The 27,133-nt window shown below is 45.0% G+C and overlaps 1 protein-coding gene across 24 annotated transcripts in view; it reads left to right on the forward strand.

The window, feature by feature from the left end:
- Positions 1 to 27,133, forward strand: part of NCAM1 (neural cell adhesion molecule 1) — a gene marked incomplete at both ends in the record, with an annotated part of 293,646 nt that overhangs the window by 239,467 nt on the left and 27,046 nt on the right. For 9 of the 24 annotated variants that reach the window (XM_084249430.1, XM_084249414.1, XM_084249431.1 and 6 more), the window contains 6 exons: positions 4,619 to 4,761; positions 15,042 to 15,192; positions 15,636 to 15,820; positions 16,120 to 16,216; positions 16,505 to 16,675; positions 18,527 to 18,658. In XM_084249430.1, the coding sequence (XP_084105556.1) occupies positions 4,619 to 4,761; positions 15,042 to 15,192; positions 15,636 to 15,820; positions 16,120 to 16,216; positions 16,505 to 16,675; positions 18,527 to 18,658 (879 nt within the window). Of the gene's footprint in view, positions 1 to 4,618; positions 4,762 to 11,025; positions 11,056 to 15,041; positions 15,193 to 15,635; positions 15,821 to 16,119; positions 16,217 to 16,504; positions 16,676 to 18,526; positions 18,659 to 19,748; positions 19,764 to 24,233; positions 24,282 to 25,665; positions 25,708 to 27,133 lie in introns of all 24 variants that reach the window. The other 15 variants (XM_084249433.1, XM_084249418.1, XM_084249428.1 and 12 more) reach the window with 7 other exon arrangements.

Consider the following 27,133-nt stretch of genomic DNA (forward strand, 5'->3'; position numbering starts at 1 on the left):
GGTGAAGAAGGCATTCAGGCCCCACATACACTGGCACCGAGGCAACAAAGCACATGCTATACTGAGCATAAGCTCCTCATGTGCAGCGACATGCGTCTGTTCTACTTGAAGGTGTATCTCTGTGCCCAGAACAGTGCCTGGCATATAGTAGGTGCTAGTGTTTAAAGAGATGAAGGAACAGCAATTTGTTTTATGTGAAAGAAGCATTTTGTATGTGCCCAGGAAATGAGCTTGAAAACATGTCATCATCACTTGTCTTTAGGAAATTCTTTTTGCTATCAGCCCCATACAGTAATGATGATCGCATCCAGCAAGAAGTGGGCATTTATACTGAGCCAAGCACTGTGTGAGGTCTATGTATCAATTACCTCTTTCAATCCTTAGCGTAAAAAATATGCAGTAGATTTAATTTTTATTTCCATTTGCAAATGAGGGAACTGAACAAGGACCCAGGATGCAGACCCTGGTGGATGGCTTTTGATTTCATTCTCTGATCTAGCAATGATAGTTACTACTCCATGGAGCCAAAGTTAACACATCATCTATGTGAATTACATGTGGGATGGCTAATAATAATGAAATGAGCATATGTTCCATTTCTACCTGCAGAACGTGGTTTTTCTGTGGAAGTCTGCTCATTCTAACTTGGCTGGTCAAGAACAGATCCTGGTTCTCTTCCAAGCCTCTCTGGTGATGGCCATGGGTTATGAGTCAGGAGCCTTGTGGGGCCATACTACGTAAAGAAAGTAGGGAAGACCCAGAAAAGGAAGTATAATGCAAGGAAGGGAGGAAGGGAGAATGCAGGGATTGTCTATCCACCTTCCTCCCTCTCCATGCAACCCTCCTGCACCACACACGTGCACACACACACACACACAAACTGTCCTTTACCCATTTCTTTCCCAAGAAAGAACTGCTGGGAGAATGTGTGTTAGTACATTAGAACCAAGGAGAGGTAGCCACACTCCTGCAGAGGCATGTTTGCAAATCATAAATTCATCAGGAGTGTACCTAATCCAGCCCTCATGCAGAGTGAATTCCCCTCCGTCATAGCCTAAAGAGAGTTCATATAACCTCCCTGGAGTAACCTTGCACACATATGTACTCACCCTGTTCACTTCACCTTAACCTTTCTCTCCTCCATGGTTTAGAGGATTGGTACTAAGACCAGGGAATCAGGTACAGAGGAGCTAGCTATTTAGAGTCTCATCTGTCTTCCCCCTTTTATTTCCATCTTTTTCCCCTTCTGGTTTGCCATTGGAGCCCAGCACTATGGGGGGAAATGGGGCTGGTTCCCCAGCAGTAGCAGAGTCTCCAGCTTGAGACAGAAAAGAAAAAAAATCTGCAAAGAAGAGCTCAGACCTCTTATGGCTTCCAGAAGGGATGGTAATTAGTATATAAGGGACATCTCTAAATTAGGGGCTGACTAATTGTGCCTGACCGGTTTCACTTTTTCCTACAAAAGGGATACGTTCTAGCAGGCATCAGTCTAGTCATCAGCTAGAAGCTCCTTTTAACTACGTAGTTGCTGCCTACCTTCCTTTAAATTTGACAATAAATTTCCATTCCTCCTTTTCCTGTGGGCCCTTCTGAGAAGTATCCTTGTCTCTGCTGATTATTATCGTGCTCATCAAATGCTCTGGAGGGTTCACGCTGTTGTGGGCTGAGGCCAGTTCACCAGTGAGCACCTTTGCTTAACTGACCCCTTAGGACCAAAGCAGCATGAACCTTCTGCTGTAACCTGGTGAGTTGCAGCAGAGAACAAGCAGGGGCCTGAAGGAAGGCACCCTGGCTACAGCCAACCTCTTCATTCAGGGACACAGGGGCACTAGAGCCTTTAGTGTGCCAGGGTTGCAGAAACCAAGGCTGGGGTGAATGAGAGGGGCTAAACCTGGTCCTCAGTGAGAGGGTGGAGAGCTGAAGACCTTCTAGAAGGGGAGAGGAGGCTGCCTGGAAAACTCACAAGGTCCTGTGCCACAGGCTGTCCTTGGGGAGGGGTGCACTGGAACCACCTGAGCTTTATACTCCATGGTGGCAGGTGGGGAATAGAATAGGGACCCAGAGTTAAGGGTACACAGCAGAGGTTAATTAAGATGTACAAGTCCCATTCAAGGAGAAAACCTGGAGAGATCCCGCTAGATGCTATATGCAGGACGTGACCATGAGTCTGGTCCTGTTTGCCCATTGGGCCCACTGTCCTACTATGAATTTTCACCTTACCCCTTTCATGCTTAAGAGTGCCCCAACTTTGGACAGTAAATGATAGCACTATCCTATATCCAGATTGCATTCTGAGCCTTCAGCAAGTTCTGACAATCACATTGTTTCTGGACAGTGGAGATGGTTAAGTCACCAGTGAGAAGTTCACCTCCTTGGTTTTAACTACTTAGTTAAAAAGAGCTTCTAGCTGGTAACTAGAATGATGCCTGCTAGAATGTATCCCTTTCGTAGGAAAAAGTGAAACCGGTCAGGCACAATTAGTCAGCCCCTAATCTAGAGATGTCCTTTATATACTAATTATCATCCCTTCTGAAAGCCATAAGAGGTCTGTGCTCTTTGCAGATTTTATTCCTCTGTAGGCCATACGAGACCAGCCATAGTTAAGGATGCCTTTACTAAGAATATAGTTGGTACTTTTCTAAAGATTTGATTATGCTGTGTGCCCTTTGTGACTATCAGGAAATGGAACCACCAAGACCAAATATGTATATGTCTTCCATGTCCCTTTGCGTCCTGTTAGCCTGTTGCTGCTGGGACAGTGTGCTGAGGGGCACAACAGGGTCAGCACAGCCAGGTCACAGTGTCTGCCTAGGTTTCAATAGACCAGAAATTCACCTTCCTTGACGGCCTCCAGACCCCCAGACAAGGCTCAGTTGAGTGAATTCTTTTGTTTGGCTGAATTGTTTTTGCTTTTTAATTTTTAGGCAGTGAGTTTTAACACTATAGAAATTCCATTTTTATTTTACATCTCCAAAACCTCCTATCCAACAGCACTCTACTCTGATTCCATCCAATATGAGTTGTGACCTCCCTGGAAAGTCCATTTATCATATAAGAGAGACACAAAGCCTTCCTATGGGAAAGCCTTTCTCGTGTGGATTCCATCAATTCAAGCCTGGGATCATTCGGCCACTTTGAATTGAGCTTGCCTATGTGCTGGCCATCAAAACAGAAAATTAGGGTTTGCTAACAGGCTGTTAGTGCAGATTAACTTCAGGAGAATATTTGAACTCTGTGGGTAATTTTATACAGAAACGGATTTTGCTACAGATAATGCATCGCTCTTTGTTTTCAGTTTATTAAAACAGAATCAAGGGCCTCAATTTGGAGAATGTATACAGGCAGTACTTTATTAGCCTACTTGGGTTACTGTATGAATTTGAATAAAAAGGAAATGCAGTTCTTTCAAAAATTATCCATAATTCTGATTTATTTATTTTTTGTTTGTTTATCTAGCCTGGCCTTTTTCTCCATTAGTGAAATAAGTTACATTTGTGCAGTGTTATCTTTTCTCTTCTATGGAAGGTTTAGCAATTTCAGAGTATAATTGTTTTAAATTGGGAAAATTCAATTTTCTCTAATGTTTTAACATTTAACTCAGCTTTTGAATGCTCGTGTTTTCTTGCATTACCCAAAACATTTGGAAAATGAACTCATCTCAACTCATCTCCCTCCCACCCCCAGCCCACTGCATAGCCCCCCACAACTTACTCGCCACATTGAGTTAATGCTAATACAACTCTCCTACTCATTAGGAATCTCAGCATCATTTGGGCTCCTTCTCATTCCTTCTTTTGATTCTCGCTACCCCCACCTGCTTTCCATTCATCTGCTACTTCCCATCCGACCTTCCTGCAGCATCTCCCCCAAAGCAGCCTTGTGCTTTTTGCTCCCCAGAGAGAATGGCATCCAGGACTGCAATCCATCGCGCCTGGGACACTGCCAGAGCTTCCAAATTGGATTTCCACCTCAAGGTTTTCTCCATTCTAAATCATCTTGAATTTTTTCTGATTAACCTTCTTGAAGTACAAATGATCATTTCATTGCTCTCATCAGGCCCTGTCCGTGGGCCTCCAGCAGCCACAGGATGCCATTCCAGCAAGCACCTTGCCCAGGGGATAAGTCTCTCTGCCTGGGTCCAGCACAGGCTCCTTCTCCTTAGAGACACAAACGCGTGACTCGGGACACACCATTCTCTGTGCTACCCTCTCTCTTCACAGGTTTCTCCTTCTTTGCCTTTACTTGGGCAATTTTTATATTTGGAATGACTGTGTTTCTCTGCCCCCCCAAAATTCTGCCTAATGGAAATCTCCTGTCTCAACCCAAAAACTGACCCCTCATGCAAGTCCAGCCAGGGAAACCTCTTTTCTCTGCTCCATGACCTGCACCCATGCCGTCAGCACCCCTACTGTCCAGGATGCTGTCTTGTTACTATGACTTAGCTTGTCATATACTTTATTGGGAGCTCCTTAGAGGCTGAAATCTTTATCTCTTACAGTATCTAGAATAGGGCCCTCTATGTAGGAAGCAGATAACCTTGTTGAATGGGTACCTATTATAATTTAAGCCCAGAAAACTAAAAATCAGATCAACTCATAGAAACATTTTCCCTTTTCAGCAAAACCCAAAATCACTTACGTGGAGAACCAGACTGCCATGGAATTGGAGGAACAGGTCACTCTCACCTGTGAAGCCTCAGGAGACCCTATCCCTTCTATTACCTGGAGAACTTCTACCCGAAACATCAGCAACGAAGAAAAGGTATAATGTTGTCCAAGAGTTTCAGGGCTGTGGAACGCAGATTCAAGTGGATTGAGTCTGCCCCATGCCCAGTTCTCCTTGGTGAGCCAAAAGATGGGATGTGGACAACAGAGGCCACAGCCAGGTCCTGTGCCCCTGCCACTTTGCCCAAATGCAGCCTGCCTAGCATCCCCTTGCAACGGAAGGGGCACAATTCCTTGCTTAGATTTGCAGGGGTATAATGCCAGAGGGCATGAATAGGTTAGGTGTTCTGGGGAACAAGGGGGTATTGATTTTCAAACCCAGGACTGTGGAGCTTCAAGGAACAGGATCCTGGTGCACCAGGTGATATTATTATCATCCCAGGAGCACCCAAGGAAATTTCTCCCAGCATAATAGGGATCAGAATGAGCCTGTTACTTCTTTTTTCTGTGTTTTGTATATTCATGCTATACACACACAAAAGCTTGGTTGCCTTTGTGTCTGCCTGTATTCTTGGTCACATCTGGATATCATTTTGTCTGAAGGCAAAAATAATTGGCAGTTTCTAGATGAGGATGATGACACTGGGTTCTAGAAGATATTCACTGAGCACGTGAGAACTTTGTAGCAAACTTCCTGGTAATTAAAATGCCTGGGAAGATTTAGATTTAAAGTGAATAGATTTATAGGCCACTGGAAGACTATCTTTATTATTGACAACATAAATATTGAGGTGACCCCACATCTTGTAGCCCTTTGCTACTGAGTACACCAAAAGCAGGAGGAGGAAGCAACTTGTTTTTAAAGCAACTTAAACCCTCTTATGGCTCTTCTCCAATTTCATCTCGTATATCCTGGAGTAATGGGCTTCATTTTCCTTGGCCAAAGCTTTGTCACCTATTCAGAAGTGATGGCCTTAGCCTTAAAGAACATTTATAATGGATTGCTTATTGACCAAAATGTCAAAAATGATAGATCTTCACTCTTCTCCCTGCCTGGAGGAAATCTCTGGAGAGGTTAAACTCAAATAAAACCAAAAGTACACAGTGTGAAATACTAGAGCCAAATTTGGGGGTTGCATGTGAGGCACTGATATCTGTCCCATTAATAGAAAATAAAACTAAATCAAGAGAAACTGAACTGGTTGTTCTAAAAGCCCTATTATTTCTTTTTTGCAAGTTTTATTGTCAGAGTTGAATTCAACTTAACAAAAACTCAACTGAGGAACTGCTAAGTATTTTTGAAGCTCGTATATGCTGCTTGATGTTGTGAAAAAACAACTGGATTAAGAAATGTGGTGTTTACTTAGATACTTTCTTTAACAACATTGGGATTAAACCCTCAGCTCAAATTTCAGCTCCCATCATGTGTTACATGGATTGAATGTACATTTCAGGGCTTAAACCACAAGGCCGCTTGGATTTTTCTATGTCAGGCTAGAGAGTAGATTTGTTCAGAATGACCCAGTGCGTATCTTTGACCTACAGCAAAGGACAGAAATAATAGCTATTTCAGATGAATGATGCTTTTAAATTCTGTATCTTTTCTAGGAATAGTTCAACAGCCAAGCTAGACCAGAGGGTTATTAAGATTTGTGCCTACCTTGAGTTCTTTAATAGGTTGGCACTTCTGGCTTAGAACTGTGAATTCATTTTTACAGAATGAGAACAAATAACCAGGCACCAATATACACTCATGCTTGCAAGTATTAAGAATGAAGATCTTGTATCAAGCCAAGTAGGACTGACTTGCATTTTGTGTGATTCAGCTCTTGGTGTAGATCATCTGCCTTGATCTGAGATCATTTTTTAAACCAGCCATGTAGGTGGTATTATGGTTCCGTTTACTATGGACGGCCTTCAAGTTTACCTGAATTGATGTTTCTGGAACACAAGTGAATCAGTGTCACAGCAAGGATAGTGAGAACAGTTATCCTGTTTTCTAGAGACAGATGTGTGACACCAGATTAACATATTTGCCTAAGTGAAGCCCTGTTTAAGAAAAGTTGCCATTTCTATTAATTATATGTTGACATCAAAGAGGCATGATGTCCATCCTATACTGTGAAAGCCAATAATTAAGCAAACAAAGATTCTTATTTGTGAGCCGGTTGGACTCCAGATAATAAATTTCACTTTTACTTTGGCACCCGCCCGTCATGTTCTCTTCTGTCTGAAGTTGCATTATTTACAGTAAGGTATCAGGGTTATTTGCTGAAACAGACATAGAAGGAAACATTTCCTTGCAACGGTGGGATGATATACTAAAGAGATGAGAATAAACAATTGTATCTAACTGGTAAGGTAAAGAAGGATCCCAAGAATTAGATCACATAAAACGCCAGGATCATAGAAGGTTGAAAGGAGGGCACCCTTTGAGGTTATCTTGTCTCCCCTGGGACCCTTTTCTAGCATATCTGCCAGGAAGTCACTCAGCCCCTGCCTGCAGGGTGACTGTCAGTATTTTTCAAGGCCGTTGGCCAATGCTGATGAACACAAAGTTCTCCCTCCTTGCCCCTTGGCCTCTGATCTTCCCACCTCTGCCACTCACTGTTTTATGTGAGCCATTAAAGTAGCTATTCCATTTTCCTCTGCTCAGTCTACTCTTTTCCCCTTTAGCACACCCAGTCATTGTCACTGTTTCCCATATAGGTCATGGTGCCCACGTCTTTTACCTTCCTACTTGTACTGGACTGAATAGCTTCAATTTAGTAGTGCTCCCCTCAAAATCTGCAGTGCCCAGGGTAACTAACACAGACTTCTGTGGGGTTATTGCTCCCTTGATCTGAACGCAGCAGTGCAGTTAAATTTGCATTAGCCCTTTAGCAGTTTCCTCCTTCTGTGACCTCATATTGAGCTTGTGGCCAACTAAAATGCCCACGTCTTTTTTTACATGAACTGCGTTTAAGCCATATATCCCTTATGCTGTTCTTATGCCATTGATTGCATAACCAATCATGCTGAATTTTATAACTATTTCTGTTAATAATTGTGCTTTGTTTGTGGCCACCTGAAGTTTCTCAATGGGGACATTGAGGCAATTTTGGAAGACTCTTCCTTCACTGGATGGTCCTGTACATTGCAATGTATTTAGCACCACTAGTCCCTTCCCCCTAAATTACCGGTAACCACCTCTAATCATTACAATGACCAAAAATGCCATCTGTACAGATACTCCCTGGCTTGAGCATGACCTTTGTAGTCCATCCTTCCAACCAGTCAGCTCTAGCTTTCATCAGAACAATCCTGTGTTCAAGATACTTCAACCCACATGGACCCCCCTATTTTACTTACATATATTAAAGGTAATGAGGTCTAGCAGTCATTGGTGACCCCTACCCTATGCACAAGGACCAGGCACAGGTAATTCAGTAGCCTTCTGCATATCATTCGTTGCTTCCAACCTTGAATGAGCACTTATTTGAAGTATCTTTGTCAGAGTCACTGATAGAGAGGTTGGCTGGGACAGTCAAGCACAGAGTCCTGAAAATGCAACAGGGGCTTCCTTTCAGGTCACTGCCTCAAAAGGCCAGGCACTTTGTGCCACAGTGCTCTCTCTCAATTTTGAGAACTTTCCTGGAAGATTCGATGGTTCCTTTAGTAAAATTAGCACCACTATAATAACATAAGCTATGTAACAATATAAGCTAATGGAAGCAGCTCAGTCATTTGCTTCACTGCTTTGTGGAGCCTAGTATTACCATTTTTAACATGGGAGAAAAGGCTTTCCACCATAGACATATAGTTAGTAGCTTTCAGGTAGAATACTGATTTTTTTTTTGCATTAAAAAAAGACAAAAGGCAAGTGAAAACCAGTACAGTAAGCCCAAAGGTGATGCCTTGCCTTTGACTGTGTTGCTAGCTTTAGTTCAATCTCTTGTTTGAGGCTGATTATTGTCAGTCTGTTGAGCTTCAGCAAGTTGAGTTGGGCTCACTCATCAGCCAATAGCTGGGCTGAGTTTGGGTCATTAAGACCATTAGGGTTAGTCATCTGTCTGCAAGTTAATTCATTTCTTAGTAGTCATTCTTATGTTGACCAAAAGTAAAAATAGTTGAACACCATAAGGAGTCCATTTGATCAATGTGCATGGAAGGCATTGTGATATTGGAGGCACACAAAAGAAGTGTGTGCATTTCATCATTTCATTGCTCATCCTACCAGACTCATCTTAAATATTGCCAGGTATTTGAGTGAGTAGTGCTAAATTCCAGGTACCATTTACATTTTGAGTAAAACTTCTGGGTGATAATTTGCATAATTTATCTCTGGCAGAACAAATCCATTGTGTACTTTCTTGAACATCTCCATGCCTTTGAAATGACAGGTAAAGAAAGGCATATATGGTCAGAATGGGGGAGAGGCTGCAATTGTATGGGGAATATAAAAATAAAATTTATTATTTAAAAAATAAATAAATAAATAAAATTTCAAAGACGTAAAAAAAAAAAAAAGGCATATATGAAGCCTTCATGTCTGAGGAAAAGGAGAGGGACCAAGAATTGAGATCAGAAGAGATGAATAGAAAAGATGAAAAGCATTTCACTGAATCTTGAACTGAGAGAGTATCCCACAAATAAGAGGGATCTTTTGAAATTCTGGATTCTCTGGAAACCTGGAGCTTTTAATCACCAAGAATACCTCATGCAATACAAACCAGGTGCTCACTTTCAAACATTGAAAGAGGTGCTTGCATTGAGCCATCAGAGTCTGGCTTATCCAGGATGTGGACAAATGTATAACAGGGAACAAATACTTCAGGATAAGTGTAGGGATGCTTCTCTTGGGTTTATATATATATTCCTGCAGACTCGTGTGTTAGATAATTAAATGTGAATATTAAAGTCTCTGGAATTAACAATTTTGGGAGCGTTGCTAATCATATACTGATTTCCTTTTATGTGTGTATATGTACATATTGGCTGGTCTTAAAATGGACCACACCCTCACCAAGGTATCAGGGTCAAGGCTTAGCCAGTCACTCCCCCTGGCAAACAGGTAGGAGATCAGAGTACCGCATCATGTTACTAGCAACCTCTTATTCTTAAAGCCAGAGTCATAGTGATTTGGGAGAGATGCAAGAAAAATCAGATTTGAAAAATGAGCAGCTTTATTTTATTTTATATAGCCCCTAACAAATTTTGATATAACCTCTCCCAAAAAATCTTGATTCATGCAGCCCTGGCATGTGACAGACAAGCTTCTAAGTGATGTGGAATTGGCAACCACATTTGACATGTTGGCCCACTGTTACTTTGGTCTATGCATGTTCCTCTGTTCTCACTTCTTCCTTCCAGTACGGTGTGGCATAATCCAACATTTCCATCCTCATTTCTCACGATAGCTTTTTGCATTTAGTGGACTCTTACTAAATGTTTGCTAACTCATTTGCATTCCTTGGATTTCATTACTGTGTCTCTGGCATCTTTTCTATCCTTTTCCATTTGAACATCAGGGACAATCAGGCAATTAAGCCATTTAATAAAAAGAAGAAGGTAGGGCAGGTATGATGGTTTTGACTCCAAGTACAAAAACAGGAAAAAAAAAAAACTGTAAGCAGAGCAGAATCCTAAGTGCCAGATATATAGGAAATCTAGATGTGGGCAAGAAAACACCCAAACTCTGTGTTGCTGAGCAGGCGTACTCCTTTATGAATGCCACACTTGCTGCAGGTGCTAGCTGGGGCACACCACTTCCTATAAGAACTGCCTGCCACCCAGCCACAGCACACAACTTAGTGTCCTCAAACCTTCCTGACCCTTAGTCTTAATGACTTTATACTTCTCACCCCTTTCTTTGTTCCTTTTTTAAATGAAAATTTTATTTTTAATAGGATGCATGAAAAGATTTATAAAATGCATGAGTACAAAATGGCGTCCATATATTTGTGATAAGCTGTCAAGCAAAATCCAGAGGAGGTAACCTACTCTAGAAATAGCTCTAGATTATATGATTAGAAGCAATAGTGTCACCAGATATTATAAGGAATATTCAAGATGTTGTGGAGCACAAGCAGTCTAACATGTCTGCTGATATCCATAGATAAGTCTGCCAAAGATTAGGGAAGGCTTTACCTTAGAATTCTGCATCTTAATGTGCATAAGGGGGGAAAAAAGCTGAACATAAGCTAAATCCTAAATTCAATTGGGTGCTAAACACACCATTGAAAGTGGGCCTTGGAAAGAGTTCTGAATTAAAAAGATGCTGCATGTGCACGGAATGCAGTGTGATACATCAATTCTCTAAAGCAACATGTTGTAAAATTTTACTGCTTTCTTGTTGTGTTTTATATCTTGTTCTCTCCAGGCTTCGTGGACTCGACCAGAGAAGCAAGAGGTATAGCTTACCCGGCCACTAGCCAGTCTTTAGTTTTGAAAGCATTACAGTTAACTCACCATTACAGTTTAATAACCGGACATGCTAAACTAATTGGTCGTTTAGTTTGATTAAAGAATAGGTCAATAGAGGTAGATGTTACTTAGCAATAGTGTCATTCTAGGATGAGCAAGCAAGCTGTGTTGGGAGTGGATGAATAAATCCTTATTATTTCCTAAAACTAGATCCTATTCTCTTACTGGTACTGGTAAAATCACCTCTGGGTCATTATACTTATAGAAATGAATCGCCCCAATTCCCAGGCCAGGCATTCTGAAATGATGAAATTTTTGACTTTCACCTGGTTGATGTGGCTTTGCATCATAAAGTCACAGAGTCAGTGATGTAAAAACCCACTTAGTCCTCTGCTTTCCAGCTCAACTCATCTTGTTGCTCGATTATTTTATAATGATTGGTCTTGGTAAATTATCACATCACATTTCATCTCAAAGCAATGCAAATGACATCTCTCACTTTTCCCAAATTGCTAAACATATCTGCGTTACTCCTATAAAGCATTAAATTTATGAGACTAGAATTATTTGGCACAATTTATTCTGGTTTTTTTTTTTAATCAGTAACATTTTGCATTTGAAATTTTCTGACTACTTGCTTCAGTTTGGCTTAAGTAGGACTTAGTTTGAAAACTGAAGCTAAGGATTACCCTTTAGATTTTAATTGCTACACCCTCTAGACCCTATTCATGATCACTTCTATTGTCTTTTACCTACTTTGTGTGATTAAGTGACATTGTGAAATAAAATCCACTATATTCTAGATAGGAGGCTCAAGAATATTATCTACAAGTACTTTCTCAAAAAGTAACTTTTGTCTCTTCTCCAAATGAAACCCTGATATTGTGATACTCTGAATGCAGATTCTGGCAATCCTGAAGACTGTATTTTAATTAGATCAACCTATTCTCTTAGTCTTTCAGAAATGATAATTATTCAGAACACATAACTCATGTGTTCAGGTCATGGTTATAAATATTTAATGCTGTTTAATATTTAAAACTTGACTGCCTGCCCCCAGGCACTGATCTTAGTTTCCTAGTTTCCGCACGTGAACACACCACAATCGACAGAGCTAGCTCATTATAAGCGTTCTTTGCATCATCCCTCCCTCCGTGTCTTAGGAACTGTAGGTGAGAGAATATCCTTGCTGAAATGCTTGCGTCCTATGGCACAGGAACTCTTGTTGCTGTCACAGGCTGGGTGTTTTATTGTCACAGACCCATTGGGATTGGGGACGGGAGAAAAGAAGAGTTAATTATCAGCCACTCCTGAGCAGCTACAGATCTCATTCTGCTTGGCCTTGTACATCTTCCTCTGTCATTCCGATATTAGACCTGGTGAGAGGAGGAGCTGAGATTTATTAAGGCGCAGTAAGGAGATGTTAAGAGAATTATTATTATAAGTAGAAGTTATAGGTTTACTTCCAGGAAAGCAGATACCTCATTCATTTTCCAGAAGTGTCCTTATCTTGAGTATCTTACTCTGGACATAATTGACTTTCAAGTGAGTGCTGGCCTGGGGCCTCAAAAGTTCCATTCCATTCTATTCATCTCATTCAGAGATGAAGACCTTAAGTCCAGATGAGTTCAAAAGACACCCAGTTTCATTCTGTAAGCTCTGAAAGCCTTAGCACTTTTACCTGGAAGCAGGGAGACACAAAGGTTTTGATGAGAATCATTATAATTGCCCTTCATGCTTTTTTTATGAAACGAGGTCTTTTCCCCATAATGATCTTTTCATTCTTAGCCAGAGTTCATGCATGCACTTCCTCTCTGCTGCCTGAACTATCAGCGTGGTTTTTTACCTGGATGGCTTGTAGGTGTGCTCCCTGGCTTTGACCTGATCCCCAACTAAAACATTTCAGAGGGAGATTGTCCAGTCACATTGGATGCCACCTTTGCGCTTCCTCTCCGAGGAAGAACTGGGCACCTGGCAAATAATCCATCATCAACCCTGTCCTGAAATTTGCCCCAAAATAAGAATTCTCTATAAAGCACTGTTGACACTCAATGAAAAAAAAAAAATCCCCATAGAGAAACTTAGATAAGAGGAGAAATAAAATAAGAATGACTCTGTCTCTTTAGTCATTTTCTAGATTATTCTTAGTAAAGACTGCCCAGGCCCTGCTTTGTTGTTATTCTTACCCTACCTGACTTTTAGCATCCTTTGCAGCACTGTCTCTTCCTTTTGGAAATGTTCTCTTGAATTCCCAAAGATTCTGGTCCGTTTTCCATGTTTGTGCTGTGCAGTTCCAGAACACATTTGATCTTTGTCTAAGACAGAGTCATAGTTGGGTCACTGTGACTGAACCTATGTGCTCACTGAGATGACCAGAAAGACAGAATCCCCTCTGCCTTCATCTTGCTGTCTTGGAACAAATAGGGGTGACAAGGCAGTCACCCCAGCATGAATGGCTTCACATTCTCTGCTATCAGCTTAGACTGATGGGGAAAGATTTTGATTGGCACTGGGGTGTGTTGCCATGGCCCAGTCAGCCTTCAAGGTATCTTCAGCAAACCGGCTGTCTCTAGGATTTCTAGCCCAGTGCTCTACACCTGTCTGTTGTCACCTCTCTTTGACATGCAGCATCTCCTGAGTGCAGCTTCTCAGCCAGTTCTCCCAAACTCATAGTCCAGACAGGAGCCAAGAGAGGCATCAGACCAGAGAGGCAAGCGGGTGGCCCTGCTCAGCTCTTCTGTCCCCTACCAACCACTGTGTTGTAGTCTTCATATAGGAAACGTGACGGGGCTTCAGCGGCTGACGTGGATTAAGTCTGTCTGTGTTGGTAAAAGGGAATCCTTCTGATGGTTCTCCCGAGACTGCTTATGTGGCCAGTGGCACCTCACTTTTGAGCTTCCCAGATGGGCTACTGGATAACTTTGCACCTCTGGGGTTCCAGCTTCTGAACCTCATGTCGAAAGAACCTGAAGCCAAGTGTTCTTTCCTTCTTTATAGGCCCTGAGATGACAGGTGCCTGGTGCAGAGCCCTCACCTGGCTGTTCTCGGAATGTCCTATTCTGGAGATAAGGGTGTGGTCCATCTTGGGAGGAGCAAGACTCCTTGATCACTAGCTTGCTGGAGGGGCTGAACTAAGCCTTTGCCCAGGCTTCCCTTAGACCAGCAACCATTTTCCTTAGAGTGAAAGGAAATACCTTGGAAATATTCTAGTATCCACCACCTAGGGACCATAAACTTATTCCCTTTTTGGCCAATTATCATAATTCCAGAGACCCAGGAAGCCAATTATAGCATCGAGGGCTACAAGCGGCGGTGACTGTGGCGTCACAGATCCCAGACCTGCCTGAGACATTGTGCCACTGTCCCTGGAGAGGGATTCAGTTACCCTCCCTCCCAGCTCAAAAGCTCCCGAGCACTGAGTTGTCTGATTTTTTTTTTTAATGAAATGATTTTGCTTTCAAGCATCCAGGAAAGTGAGGCATCTGCACAAATATGGGTTTCTTGTATAATTTCTTATAATTGGCACGAGTAGATCTCCCTTTACATGTGCATGCACCGCGGACTGGCAGATAGGCAAGCTGCCGAGGGCTCGAGCATGGGGAGTGCAGGTTTCCCGGAACCTCACCAGCAAGACAGCTGCTGCTGGAATACCCGCTGGCAAGGGCTTTTGCTTCCATTTTAGACATGCAAAATAAAATTGTCTTGGGGGGCCTTGGTTGTCCTCACCCCAAACCAGTCTTGGCACATAGTCCAGGCTGTTTGACCCCAGCTGAGTCCCAGTTTCTGTTTTGGATAAACCCACGTTTCCATGGTGCTTTCCAGAATCTCCCACATTAGTAGGTGCTTAAAGTGAAACTTAGACATTGGCACAGAGAGGACAGAGGATGTGAGACAGGTCCCAGACCAGCAATGGCCTGGTCTGCTGGCCCAGCTCTGCCTCGGGCTCTGATGCGCTCTCTTCCCTCCTGGCAGACTCTGGATGGGCACATGGTGGTCCGCAGCCATGCCCGCGTGTCGTCCCTGACCCTGAAGAGCATCCAGTACACAGACGCTGGAGAATACATCTGTACCGCCAGCAACACCATTGGCCAGGACTCCCAGTCCATGTACCTGGAAGTGCAATGTGAGGACAACCTGTGGAAAGATAAGGGAGGGAGGGACTGTGCAGGGTGGGATGAAACAGGAAAACAGCACCTGGGACCTGAGCTGCACCCTGTGAGTGCTGCGCACACCCCTCATGGCAACTGGCTCTAGGCCCCCCTGAACTGCATCTCAAGTCACACCCTTATACCATCCCCAGGCTTCTTACAAGCCCACATGCCCTTACATCCCCTGTGCGACTCACAGGCCTGCCAAAATATCCAGCTTCTACCCTACCCACCTCTATATCCCTCCTCCACTGTATCCCACCCTCGGCTCTCCCCAGCCTCCACTTCCCTGGCCTCTGCTACACCCTGACCTCACTGTACCCAGATACGAGCTCCACTTTGGGACACACCCACACTGTCCAGTGCTAGGAGACAGAACAGTGACAGTCTTCCTGACAGCCAGTGTCGTTCCTTGCAGATGCCCCCAAGCTGCAGGGCCCCGTGGCCGTCTATACCTGGGAGGGGAACCAGGTAAACATCACCTGCGAGGTCTTTGCCTACCCCAGTGCCACAATCTCGTGGTTCCGAGATGGTCAGCTGCTGCCAAGCTCTAACTACAGCAATATCAAGATCTACAACACACCCTCCGCCAGCTATCTGGAGGTGAGTTGGGTGGAGGCAGGGGCAGGGTGGGAAATGCAAGGTTTGATTGTGGATAGGTGCCTGGAGGCAGCTGAAATAACTGTTGCTTCTCTTGCATTCCTGAGCAGGGGATGTCAGCCCAGCCCCCAGTGGCTGGAAGAGGGTGCCTCTCCCACGGGCCCCTTCTTATTCTCTCTGGCTTAAGGCTGGGCTGGAGATAATGGCTCTTGGGTTGTTGATTCTCTTCTTCACTAATGTAGCCAATCCAGGATCTGTGGGCATCCAAGGGACACTAACCCAAATGCTCTCTCTTTCTAAAGGTGACCCCAGACTCTGAAAATGACTTTGGAAACTATAATTGCACTGCAGTAAACCGCATTGGACAGGAATCTTTGGAATTCATCCTAGTTCAAGCAGGTGAGCACCCCATACAGCTGCTTCCACACCTTTCTGACCTATTTTGTGTCCCAAGGTAATGCCAGCAGAGTAAGAAGAAAGGGTCAGGCTTAGCAAAGCAGAGGGTCAGTGGAGAGGTGAGGATCTGGGCACAGGGTGTGTTGGAGGGGAATTGGGGTGAGGTGGGCCTGGAGGACAGGATACAGTGACAAGATGTCCATGAATGAGCAAAGAATGAGAGAGGTGGACTTTGTGACTGGGACTTGGGTCATGGACTCACCTGGGTTGCTGGATGTGCCCTCCCCACAGACACGCCATCCTCACCATCCATCGACCAGGTGGAGCCATACTCCAGCACAGCACAGGTGCAGTTTGATGAGCCAGAGGCCACAGGTGGGGTGCCCATCCTCAAGTACAAGGCTGAGTGGAGAGCTATGGGTGAGGAGGTGTGGCATTCCAAGTGGTACGATGCCAAAGAAGGTAAGTAAGCAACAGCCATTGTTTCCTTTACAACCTTGGGTTACTCAGTGTCAGGGGGGCATGCTGCCCCCAATTTACCAGATCCTGGCACCCTGTCTGTCCATTCAGATAGGGGGAGCACCACTCTCACCTCCTGAGGGTGCCAGATGCCCTTGCCTGCCATCCTTGCTCTGTTCCTGTGCTGCCCATAACCTACCCCTCTAGAATTAGGGCAGGACCCATGTCGTGAAGGTTGGTGGGTCTTTTGCAGACCTGGTTCTCATCACCCTGCCAGGATGGTGATGTCATCTCAGCTACACTGCAGGCAGAAGCGCTGCTGAGTGCCAAGCACAGCCAGACGGGTCCAGCCCGCCATGCCCGTACGTGTGGGTGAGGCTGCAGGCTCTCCATTGTCACTGTCCGGTCCTGCTCAGTCGGCCCATGTAATTATGCCGTTAGCCAAATAAGCAGAGCCAGCAAGGCAAGGCTGACCCTGTGATATGTTTCCAAACTAAAGATTTTAAAAATGACACTTGGATGACTACAGTTTGAAGATTCTGAGCCCAGACCACTTTGCCCAGAGGCCTGAGCATATTTTTTGTCTAGCTCTCCATTTTAGGTTTAATTAGAACAACACGGTGAAGTATGCTCTGTTTCTATAGGCATGTTTAATCCTGGCCTGATTTGTGGAGTCGAGAATAGAATGAGGAATGGACTAGGGCACCACATCACCTCCATTCAGACACTACCCAAAAGCAGCTTCTGAGAGTTCCTCCACCCAGAATGTGTCCATCACACACATTCGGCATTTGAGAGGGGATGGAGTAGTGGGAGATGAAATTTCTGTGTCATCAGGATTAGAGCTGATGACGCTTCCTAGTGTCCCTCTGAATCCTCATGCCAACTCTGTGATGGTCCCATGTCACAATCCATCCACAGACTTTTTTTTTTTATTATTAACATCACTTCTCATTATTTTTTAAATTTTGGTAAAAGATACATCACATAAAATTGATCTTTTTAATCATTTTTGAGTGGCCAGATAGTTGGCATACAGGTTATACAACCATCACCACACCATCCATGTTCACAATGGCTTCATCATCCTAAGCTCAGTACCTACTAAGCGATAATCCCCCGTTTCCTGCACCCCTAGCAACCCCATTCTATTTTCTTTTTTTTTTTTGATATTTATATATTTATGCATACAAAAAATGAGGTAGTACAGGCCAGAGGTGTGGGGGGTGGAGGGTGAGAGGATTCCCCAGAGACATAGTGGGGAACAGAACAGGCAGACTGACGAAATACACTGCTGAGGGCAGTAGCGGACAAGGAGAGGTCTGCTGCACCATGTGGGTCAGCAACCTAGCCGGGGATCAAACTTGTGCTGCCGTGGCTGTGGATCACTTCATAGTGCTGAGACTTAACCCCTTGCACCACCAGGGAGGTTCCCCATTCTACTTTCTTTCTCTGCAAATGACTCTTCTAAGTACTTCATATAAGTGAAGTTACACCGTGTTTGTCCTGGAAGTCCAGTTTATTTCACTTAGTGTCATGTCCTCAAGGTTCACCTTTGAGGTTGCATGTGACAGATCCCTCTTAGTAATCTTCCATGGTGCATACATACCCCATTCTGTTTATCCACTCACTGATCAATACTAGTTTTGCCTGGGGCTACTGGGAACAGTCTGGCGTGAGCAGGGGTACACACATAAAGCCTCTCAGGTCCCAGCTTCTACTGGTTTTGTGTACAAGTGGAGTTGCTACATCACATGGCAGTTCTGTTTAATTGGGGGGGACCTGCCGCCGTGGCTATCCCACTTACCAGTAGGCTTTTCATCTTTTGCCATCCTTCCCATGTTCTCACAACAGCCAGCATGGAGGGCATCGTCACCATCGTGGGCCTGAAGCCTGAGACCACGTATGCGGTGCGCCTGGCAGCCCTCAACGGCAAGGGTCTGGGCGAGATCAGCGCGGCCTCAGAGTTCAAGACGCAGCCAGTCCGTAAGTAAAGCCAGTCACTCTGCCTCTTCCCCTGCCCACCCTCTTCTCCTGGGGCCAGTGGGGGACCCTGAGCTGGCCCGGTCCACGTTCAGACAGCAGCTTTTTGTCTCAGAGCCCCTTGTCTGACCTCAGTGATGGCCGATACCCAAGCCCTTCAGCCTTTTTCTTGAAGGCCTTGGTGCCACCATCACAGTCGCTGGGCCAGCTTGTCAGGGTAACAGCAGGGAGGCAGGGGGACGGACGTGGTGAATGGGAACGGGGGGGGGGGGGGGGGGAAACACTGCAGTGTGTGGTGGAGGGATTTGGGATGTTTGCTGTTTGATACAGGTCACGAAGGCCCTAAGCACCTTGTGACATGAAGCAGGGGTGAAGACAGTGACAGTTCACATAATTAGTTGGGGGACTTTTGATGCAGCAGAGATATTCAGGTCCAGAAATATGAAGTCTGCTGTAGGATAGATAAGCAGGAGCAAAACCCCAAAGAGCGAAGGGAAAAGGAAGGCTGTGGCCTGGCCTTTCCTGCTCCCCCTCCCCTTCCCACTGCAAGAACACGGTGCCCCCTCCCTCAGGCCTTGCAGGACTGCATATCTGTGTTTTCCTCCATCACTCCCTCCATCCTTAAACTATGCCTGCTGCACTGTCTCCCTCTTGCCACCCACAGCCAGGCGCTGGGCGAGCCCCACTCTACTAATATCCCTCCACAGCCCTGTGTTTTAACTCGCAACATCCTGGGAGGATGTTGAGTCCACGCAGCTGGTGAAAATGCTGTTGAACCAGGCTTCTTGGGTGGTCAGGGCTCCTGGGACCTTCTCTGCTTCCTGGAATTAAAAAGCACATGGAGGGAGACTTCGCTTCCTTCTCTTTGAAGCCAGGAGCCTGAAAAGTGATCCCCTTACCTCTTCCCAGATAGAAAGCCGGTTTCATCTTCCTTCTACAGGAATTGCTTCTTTCTGGATCTGAAGTAATATGATAATTTGAGTTTCCAGCTCTGTGTGCTCTGCGGATCCTATTCATTTCTTTACATCTTATTTTTTTTCTTGGCTCTGTCTCTTGTCTTTTTTCGTCTGTGTTCCATCCATGGGAAATGCAGATAGCCCTCTTCCACGTAAGTGCCTCTTCATACCTCATTACCTGTTTCTAGAGCGTTAACATCTGCTAGTCCTAGTTCTTAATTTAGTTCCAGTCCTTTTTTTGTCCCCTAGAGACTGAAGTAGATGAGACTGTCTGGGCCCTAACCACACTGACCCTAGTCTAGTTGTGCTCTCGTTAATGTCCGTAGGTTACTCCAAGAGGCTAACACTCGTCCTGTTTTAGAGCATGCAGCTTTTGTGTCTTTTGAAATTGTTTATTTATTAATTTCTGTGTGTGCGATTCCCCTGCGGCATGGATGATACTCGGGGAACTTGGTGGAAGCCTGCAGGGGATCTCGGAATAACATGCTCTAGCACCGCCTTATTCTTAGCAGGACGCCTGAAAAATGACCACAGCCCCACCAGGCTTCTATTCAGAATCCCTGGGGGGCAGAAGGGGCAGAGTGAAAAGGATTTTCACATTTGCTTTCAGGAGATAAAAAGACCTGAGCTCAGCGCTCCCTTCCTTCTCTGCCTATCAGGGCGGCAGCTGGAGGGCCCTAGGGGGACTGGTAGGGAAAGCCAGGCAGCAGCTGCCATTTGTAAAGAGCAGCGTGAACTTTGGTTCCAAGTCATAGATATACCCCGCAGCAGCTGCAGGGGCGTTAAATCTCCAGTTCTGGTCAACTCTGTTTGTTCACACTAGATTATTTGCAAGGGACATTTCCACATTTGGTAAAGACTGGCTTAGAAACTCACCTGCCAAACACAGAGACAGGGTGATTCTCACCTTAAAGGTGTTTGCTGCAAATAGAGGACCTTAGGAGCAAAGCTAACAAGAAGCGGGCCTCCCCGGTGGCGCAGCGGGTTGAGTGCAGTGCTGTGAAGCTGTCCGCAGCCTCTGCAGCTCGGGTTCGATCCCAGCCAGCCAGGGAAATTCCCACATGGCGCAGCAGACCTCTCCTGTCTCACCCGCTGCTCCCCTCAGCAGTGTATTTCAGTCAATCTGCCTGTTCTGTTCCCCACTCTGTCTCTGGTGAATCTTCTCACCCTCCCCTGCCACTGGCCTGTACCCCAGCTCTTGTATAAAAAAAAATAAATAAATCTTAAAAAAATATATTAAAAAAAAGAAAACACTGACAAGAAGCTGGCTTGCTGCTGCAGAGCAGACCTGTGGTCTGACCTTGGCCTACAGAGATGCCTCCAAGCTTCACTTCCACTGAGACTTGGCTCTTTCTTCCTAGACTGAGCTTGGAACAGTGGAGGGAAGTGTTACCCAGAGAGACTTAGAAGAAAAGGTATTCAGAAAGCCTTACACTGTTTAAAAAAAAAAAAAGTCTCCCAGCTCCTGAAAAGCACTCAGGGAAGCTTATCTTTTTTAAATTTATTCCGAAATATTGCAGCAACAGCAGAAACTAAGTAGCTCGGTGTAGGTGTTGGGAGATTGTGAGCAATGCTAAATCCACGATCTCAGCAGAGTTGGTTCCCAAATGAATCAGTTCTGGAAGGAGTCAGAAGGGAATGGAGATGTCAGGTAGGACTGACATGTCTGCTCTGGGCTGCCAGCCATACCCAACGAGTTCAGAAGAGGCAGCCCTGGGCCTCAGACCAACTTCCTCCTGGATCTTTAAACTGTCATTACCCTGGCCCTTGATCTGAGTCTTTGGGTTTCCTCTCTTCTGGATTTATCAGTGAGAGAATTCTGTCTTAGCTATATCAAAAAGAGGAAATCTGGGGCAGGGTCTCCTTTTAAATTTCTAATGAGTAACAAGTTTGAGGACTGAATCAGAGTAACTGGTCTTGGACTTCAAAGGCCGTGATGGTTTATATTCATTGCCAACTCAACTCTTATAAAGGTGAGAAATTCTCTAGTCGATACCATGTTTTATAAGTCAACGTTCAATTTTTTTTTTAAAAAAAAGGGAGCCCTCTAGCCCTTGTTGCTTGTTGTGTACTTGTTGGTTCCAAGTCACAGAATGGACTTGAATGGATAATGAACCCTTGTTCCAAAAGTCCTTTGGAAATGGTGGGATCCACTCTCTCTTCCAAGTAGATCATGAGTTATACAGCCACACGCATTGCTAGTGCCATGGAAAGTCCACGTTCTTGATTATCTAATATGGTTAAAAGTCCTAAAAAGCAAACTTCTTTTAGATAAGGAGACAGTGGCCCAAACTTAGAGTTGACTGTACCTTTTCCAAGAGCTCTAGTGGGAAGTGCCGCGAGCAGGAGTATGTGAGAACTTCCTGTTCTTACCATGGCTAGGTTACTGCTGTCTTCCCTTGCACCCTCATAACCTTCCTAGAGTTGCTGAGCTGAGGGCCTGGCCTAGACCCATCCTGAAAAAGGAGACAGTGGGATGAAGGCCACTGCCATGACGGTACATATTTGCGGCTTCTAGGAAGTAAGGACAAGTCTTAGGAAGGACCTTCTTAGAGTTGTCATTCCCATTCCATAAAAGCATAAAGGTTATCCAAACAGGTCAACAAAATCAACCATAAGTTTAGTTTACGCAGAGCCCAAGAACCAGGGTGATGGATTTGGATTCTGGCAGCCTCATCTCACCCAATAGCGATATTCCCTTTCTGTGATGTTGGGGTGCGGGGCACAGCCTGATTCTATGACACTGGAACAAGGCTCTGGATGGGCTCTGAACCCCAGGGGAAGGCAGGTACAGGATCAGCAGGAGCTGGAACTCTGGACAGAGAGTCAGGGAGAACGTAGGTGAGGCCAGGACATTTCACATTAGCTCATCGCTTGGAGCTCATTGAGAAGCCTCAGGAATGGGGCTGTGTCCTGGTTCCTTGGGTCTCCACAGTCAGGGGTGTGGCTGGGTCACAGCAGGGTGAGCAGGTGAAACTAGTCGAAGCCACATACATGGCAACAACACCTACCACTGAACCATAGCATTAGGAAGCATGGTGCACCTGTTTGGGGGCCCCTTTGTGTGTGGTTTGTACATGTGCATGAAGGTGACAAGGAGGCTGTGACTCCAGACAAACAAATACAACTCCAGGCTGGGGAAATGTCCCTGTTTCGTGGACTTTTAGACCGAATGTCTGCATGTTGTGAAGACTCTCTCAGGTGAAAAGCTGGTGACCTGTTTGCCTTGGGAGGGTCTGTTTCCCCATCAGAGCTGCTGAGAGCCTGGAGAAATGATGTGACAATTTTTTAAGACTCTTTTCCTCCATGATTGAACCACACACTTTTAGAAATTCATTGTCTGAATGTTTACCTCTTAATTATGTCTGTACAATGAAGCAAAAATAGATGATTTCTTCCAGGGTAGAAAGATGACCAGTGAGTCTCTACTTTATAAAAGAGGCATCGTGAGATCTTTGCTTTCACATTTTGCCCCCTAGATGGCACATTCCAAGTATAAGTTAAATGCATTATAATATATTGTGGTTCAAGCTCTCTCCCTCTGCCAGAATAATAAGGGCATTTATATGAACAGTTCAAACCAAAAAGAGAGAGAGAGAGAGGGAAAGAAGTGGGGGTGGGGGGCTGACTTTGACCTGAATTAAGCAGATCAACGGGTGGTGATGAGGTAGTGGCCTCTCCTTCCCACTCTGTCCAGGTTTAATAAGGCCCCTCATCTGGAAGGTTATAAAGGAAGACCAGAACATGAGTTCAGGCAATGTTGGAGATACAGTGAGATTTTCCCAGATTTTCATCTAGCTCTCAAAGGGGACTTTGTTTGGAGTGCACTTCTAAATATTTGCCAACAAGAAACTAAAGATCCATTCAGTGTCCAAAATGTCCTGCTCACACAGTTCCTAACCATTCTCCATGCAGACGTTGGTTAGCATTCCTAGTTTAGCTCGACTCTTCAACATTCCCTTTCTCTGGGGGAGTGAGAATAACATTCAACATTATTTGCATTACTCTCTGCACACACAGCAGCAGCCAGAGTATCACATCCTAGAGGACTTGGGAGGGCAGGGGTGGTTGTATATGATCGAGAAGCCATGTAACCCTAAACTGACCGAAGTAAACATTACCTAGGAAAGTCAATTCTGTGTCATTTGGATATTGAGGTCAGACAGTGAAAAATATGTTCTGCTATAAATATTGCCGTGAGGGTGAATATATATGATAAAATACCTGTAGAGATATGTTACATGAAAAGTCCTTTTTCTCCTTGTTCACCTGTAACTGAGGTGCGGGTTCCCTTTGCTCCTGTCAGATCCTATAGAGACAGCTGGTCCTGGTGAACTGGCTATTTGTTATCAAGCAGGGTTTGAGGCCTCTGCAGCTGTTCCTGGGCCCTGAACCCCTGAACCGCAGGGGTTGGCAGACACACTGGCCTATGGTTTGAAGTCAGAGAGCCCTGCTCTGTGTCCGCCCTGTTCACATGCATGGTGTTCTTCTGCCCTTTAACTTGCTGTAACTTCTCCTACTGACACCCCAGGTTTGGCTTTTCCATTTTTTTCCTTCAGTATCTGTATGACTCCATAATCTTTTTTCCCCCTTTTTTTTCACCTCCATTTTTCTTTCCTCAGCAGCTCCAGCTAGCTCTTCCACCCCTGTTCCATTGTCTCATTCAGACAGTGAGTATCATTTTCTTCATCCATCTCTCTGCAGGTTGCTTTCACCAGCCACAGTGGGGCTGCCTAATGTTATCTCCTCCACCAGGTGATAATTCAACTCTGTTGGCGAAAAGCAGCATCGGGTTTTAGAAGCAAATGAGAAGAGAGATAGGCCAGGGCCTCTCAGATTCCCGGAAGGCTGCACTACCTCAAAACAGAGGCAAGTGCAAAGCTTTGCTCTGGACAGAAGACCCTGCAAGCAGGCTCCCCCAGGTTGCCACAGCCCTGTCCTTGGCATTCTTAGTAAGCAGAACCAAAGCTGAGATTTGAAAAAGCCAAAGGAATTTGCCAAGAAAAATATCTATTTTACAGGGTCCCAAAACATGCTTTGGGGTGTTTTATTTTCACCCTTCATTTTAATTGATATAGATCAATGCAGTCATTGAAATTAAGATAATGAGGCCTACATTTGCTCTTTCCATAAATGCGTGCATGCACTATAAATATTTGTGGGAGAATAAATGGTGTCTGCGTGCAAATGTGCCTGGCAGTAGGAGCTTAGGCAAATCATTAACCCTTCTCAAGCAAGCCTTGTTTTTCTCCTCTATAAAGTAGGATGAAAGATCCCTTTCCCCTACCTCCCTCCCAAAACACTTAGCCATCATTACAGTATTTATCGAGCCTGGAAGCAGCTCCTCTGAACCTCGCAGTGACAGCTTCTGCGGGTCTCGAACTTTCCTCCTGACTGAGCCTCGCTTAATTGCTTTCTTATTCCATGAACTGCCCTGTCTTTCTGTGCTCCTGAGACCTAGGGAGAAGAAAGGGCCCAGACCTGCCACTATTTGGGGTTTCCAACCTAACTGTGGGGGTGGGGAGGAAGAGCAGTTAAAACAGCAGCTGAATGAGGCCCAGGGTGTCCACTGATACACACAGCCCCACTGCCCGCAGGCATCAGCAGCCTCCCAAAACCCCAGATTTCTCCTCTTGAAACAGAATGATAAATTCTATATCTACATTTTATGTGTTTTTAGAAATTAAAGATTAAATATGAAAAACACAAAACACAGTGCCCAGCATGTAGAAGCTGGGGGATCAGAATAAATGCGGGTTAGATTATTTCTTGCTGCATGAGAGCAATTTGCCAGTAAAATCTCTCATAATCCCTTTATCATGTCTGTATTTCTATTGATAAATCAAAGAAGGGAGAGGATATCTCCCTCATCATCTCTGTATCTTCCTTATCATAATGCCTTACTGTATATATATATTTGCATTTATATGAACACACATATATAAAAGATACACGTCTGTGTACACACGCACACATACACATATTCATGAGCTTAATTTATCTCCATTCTCTCCTTCACCTTCTGTGCCCTTTCTGTCCCTCATGTTTCCATAGCAACCTGGCCTCCTCCTGCCCTTCCAACCACAGAGCCAGATAGTGAGTACAAGCTGAGTGGCGCTCGGTCAGATCCTGCTTGTGTGGAGCTGACTTCTGGGGCACCGCATAGCCCGTGGTTTTCCCTGGTATTAAAAGCAACAGTTGTGACTGCATGGAAGCTCCTAAACTGGCGTGGTTTCCCAAGCATGCTGGCTGCTTGGCCCAGAGAGCAGACCCGCATCACCAAAAGAACTAGGGTGATGATTTGAAGAATGCTCTGTGCATGAGGAGGCCCTTCCACAGGTACCCTCAAGTTAAAAATAGAAGAGGACAAAGGAAATGCTGGGGAGACAAAAGAACAGGCTTTTGCTGTTCCTTCTCTCTGCAGTGCAAGTACATACCTACCCTGACACGGACGTAACTGAAAGACCGAGAACAAGGGAAAGAAAGAAAAAGTGACTGTGAAGGGGACAGGAGGAGGGTGATGCAAAGGAGAATGCAGTCCTGCTTCTGACAGCGTACCCCCTTTGTCTCCCAGAGTGAGTGGGTACACAGAGCTCAGAGGGAGAGAAACACCCTTCCCTCTCCTCCCAGGCTTCCTCAGTGCCAGAAAAATGATGGTCCAAAAGGGTTAACCGGCTCTCTCAAGTATACGTGCTGAGAATCCACAGGAAAGTTCTGGAATTATCCTGGAGAGAGTGTCAGGGGCCACTCTGTATGGCCTTTTCCCTCATGGTAACTATTACGCTTCACCATGACAAGTTCCCAGCCAGCCTTTCTAATGCCCACGCGAATGGAGCTTGTGTGCAGAGGTCTTAACTCCCCTGGGAAGTCAGCTGGTGTGTGTGTACGTGTGTGTCCAGAATTGTGCGGGAATTTTAGATATTCTATTTCCGAGTACACAGAAGGGACATGCACCCCACTGAGAGGTAGATGAAGCAAAAGGGCAGAAAGTGGGTATGCCTAGTGCAGCTCCCACTCCCACTCCCTGGGCCAAGGTGCCTCACGCATAATTGAACAGAAAAGAAAAGAGTTTCCTCTTTGTCTCTTTGTGTACCTTGCATGAAACGGTTCTTTTCCTGCAGAACACAGCTGAGGGTCTGCTTTCTTGGTGTTCTCTCCGTGTGTGTGTGTGTGTGTGTGTGTGTGTGTGTGTGTGTGTGTGTGTGTGTGTGATGAATTTTAATTCCTGAGGTTTCATTTTGTCAGCAGCACAGAATGGTTGACAGTGAACTGTGCTTGCATGCATTTAATTCAGATGATGGTGGATTTTTTTTTTTCTGCATTTGGAAGGAATGCAACTAACTTTCTTTTTCTAACAGCAGTGCTCCTGTGCTTCCCAGCCTGGGTGGCTGGGTGCCGGCCACAGCAGGAGGCGACTGCATAATGCTTTGGGTCCCCTCCCATCATACTCAGGTGTCTTACTCTAGGCTGGTCTCTTCTAGAAGTAAAACACAGGATTTTTCCTTATGGAGGAATTAGGTAT

Source organism: Talpa europaea (assembly GCF_964194135.1).
Source record: "Talpa europaea genome assembly, chromosome: 12".
NCBI lineage: Eukaryota > Metazoa > Chordata > Mammalia > Eulipotyphla > Talpidae > Talpa > Talpa europaea.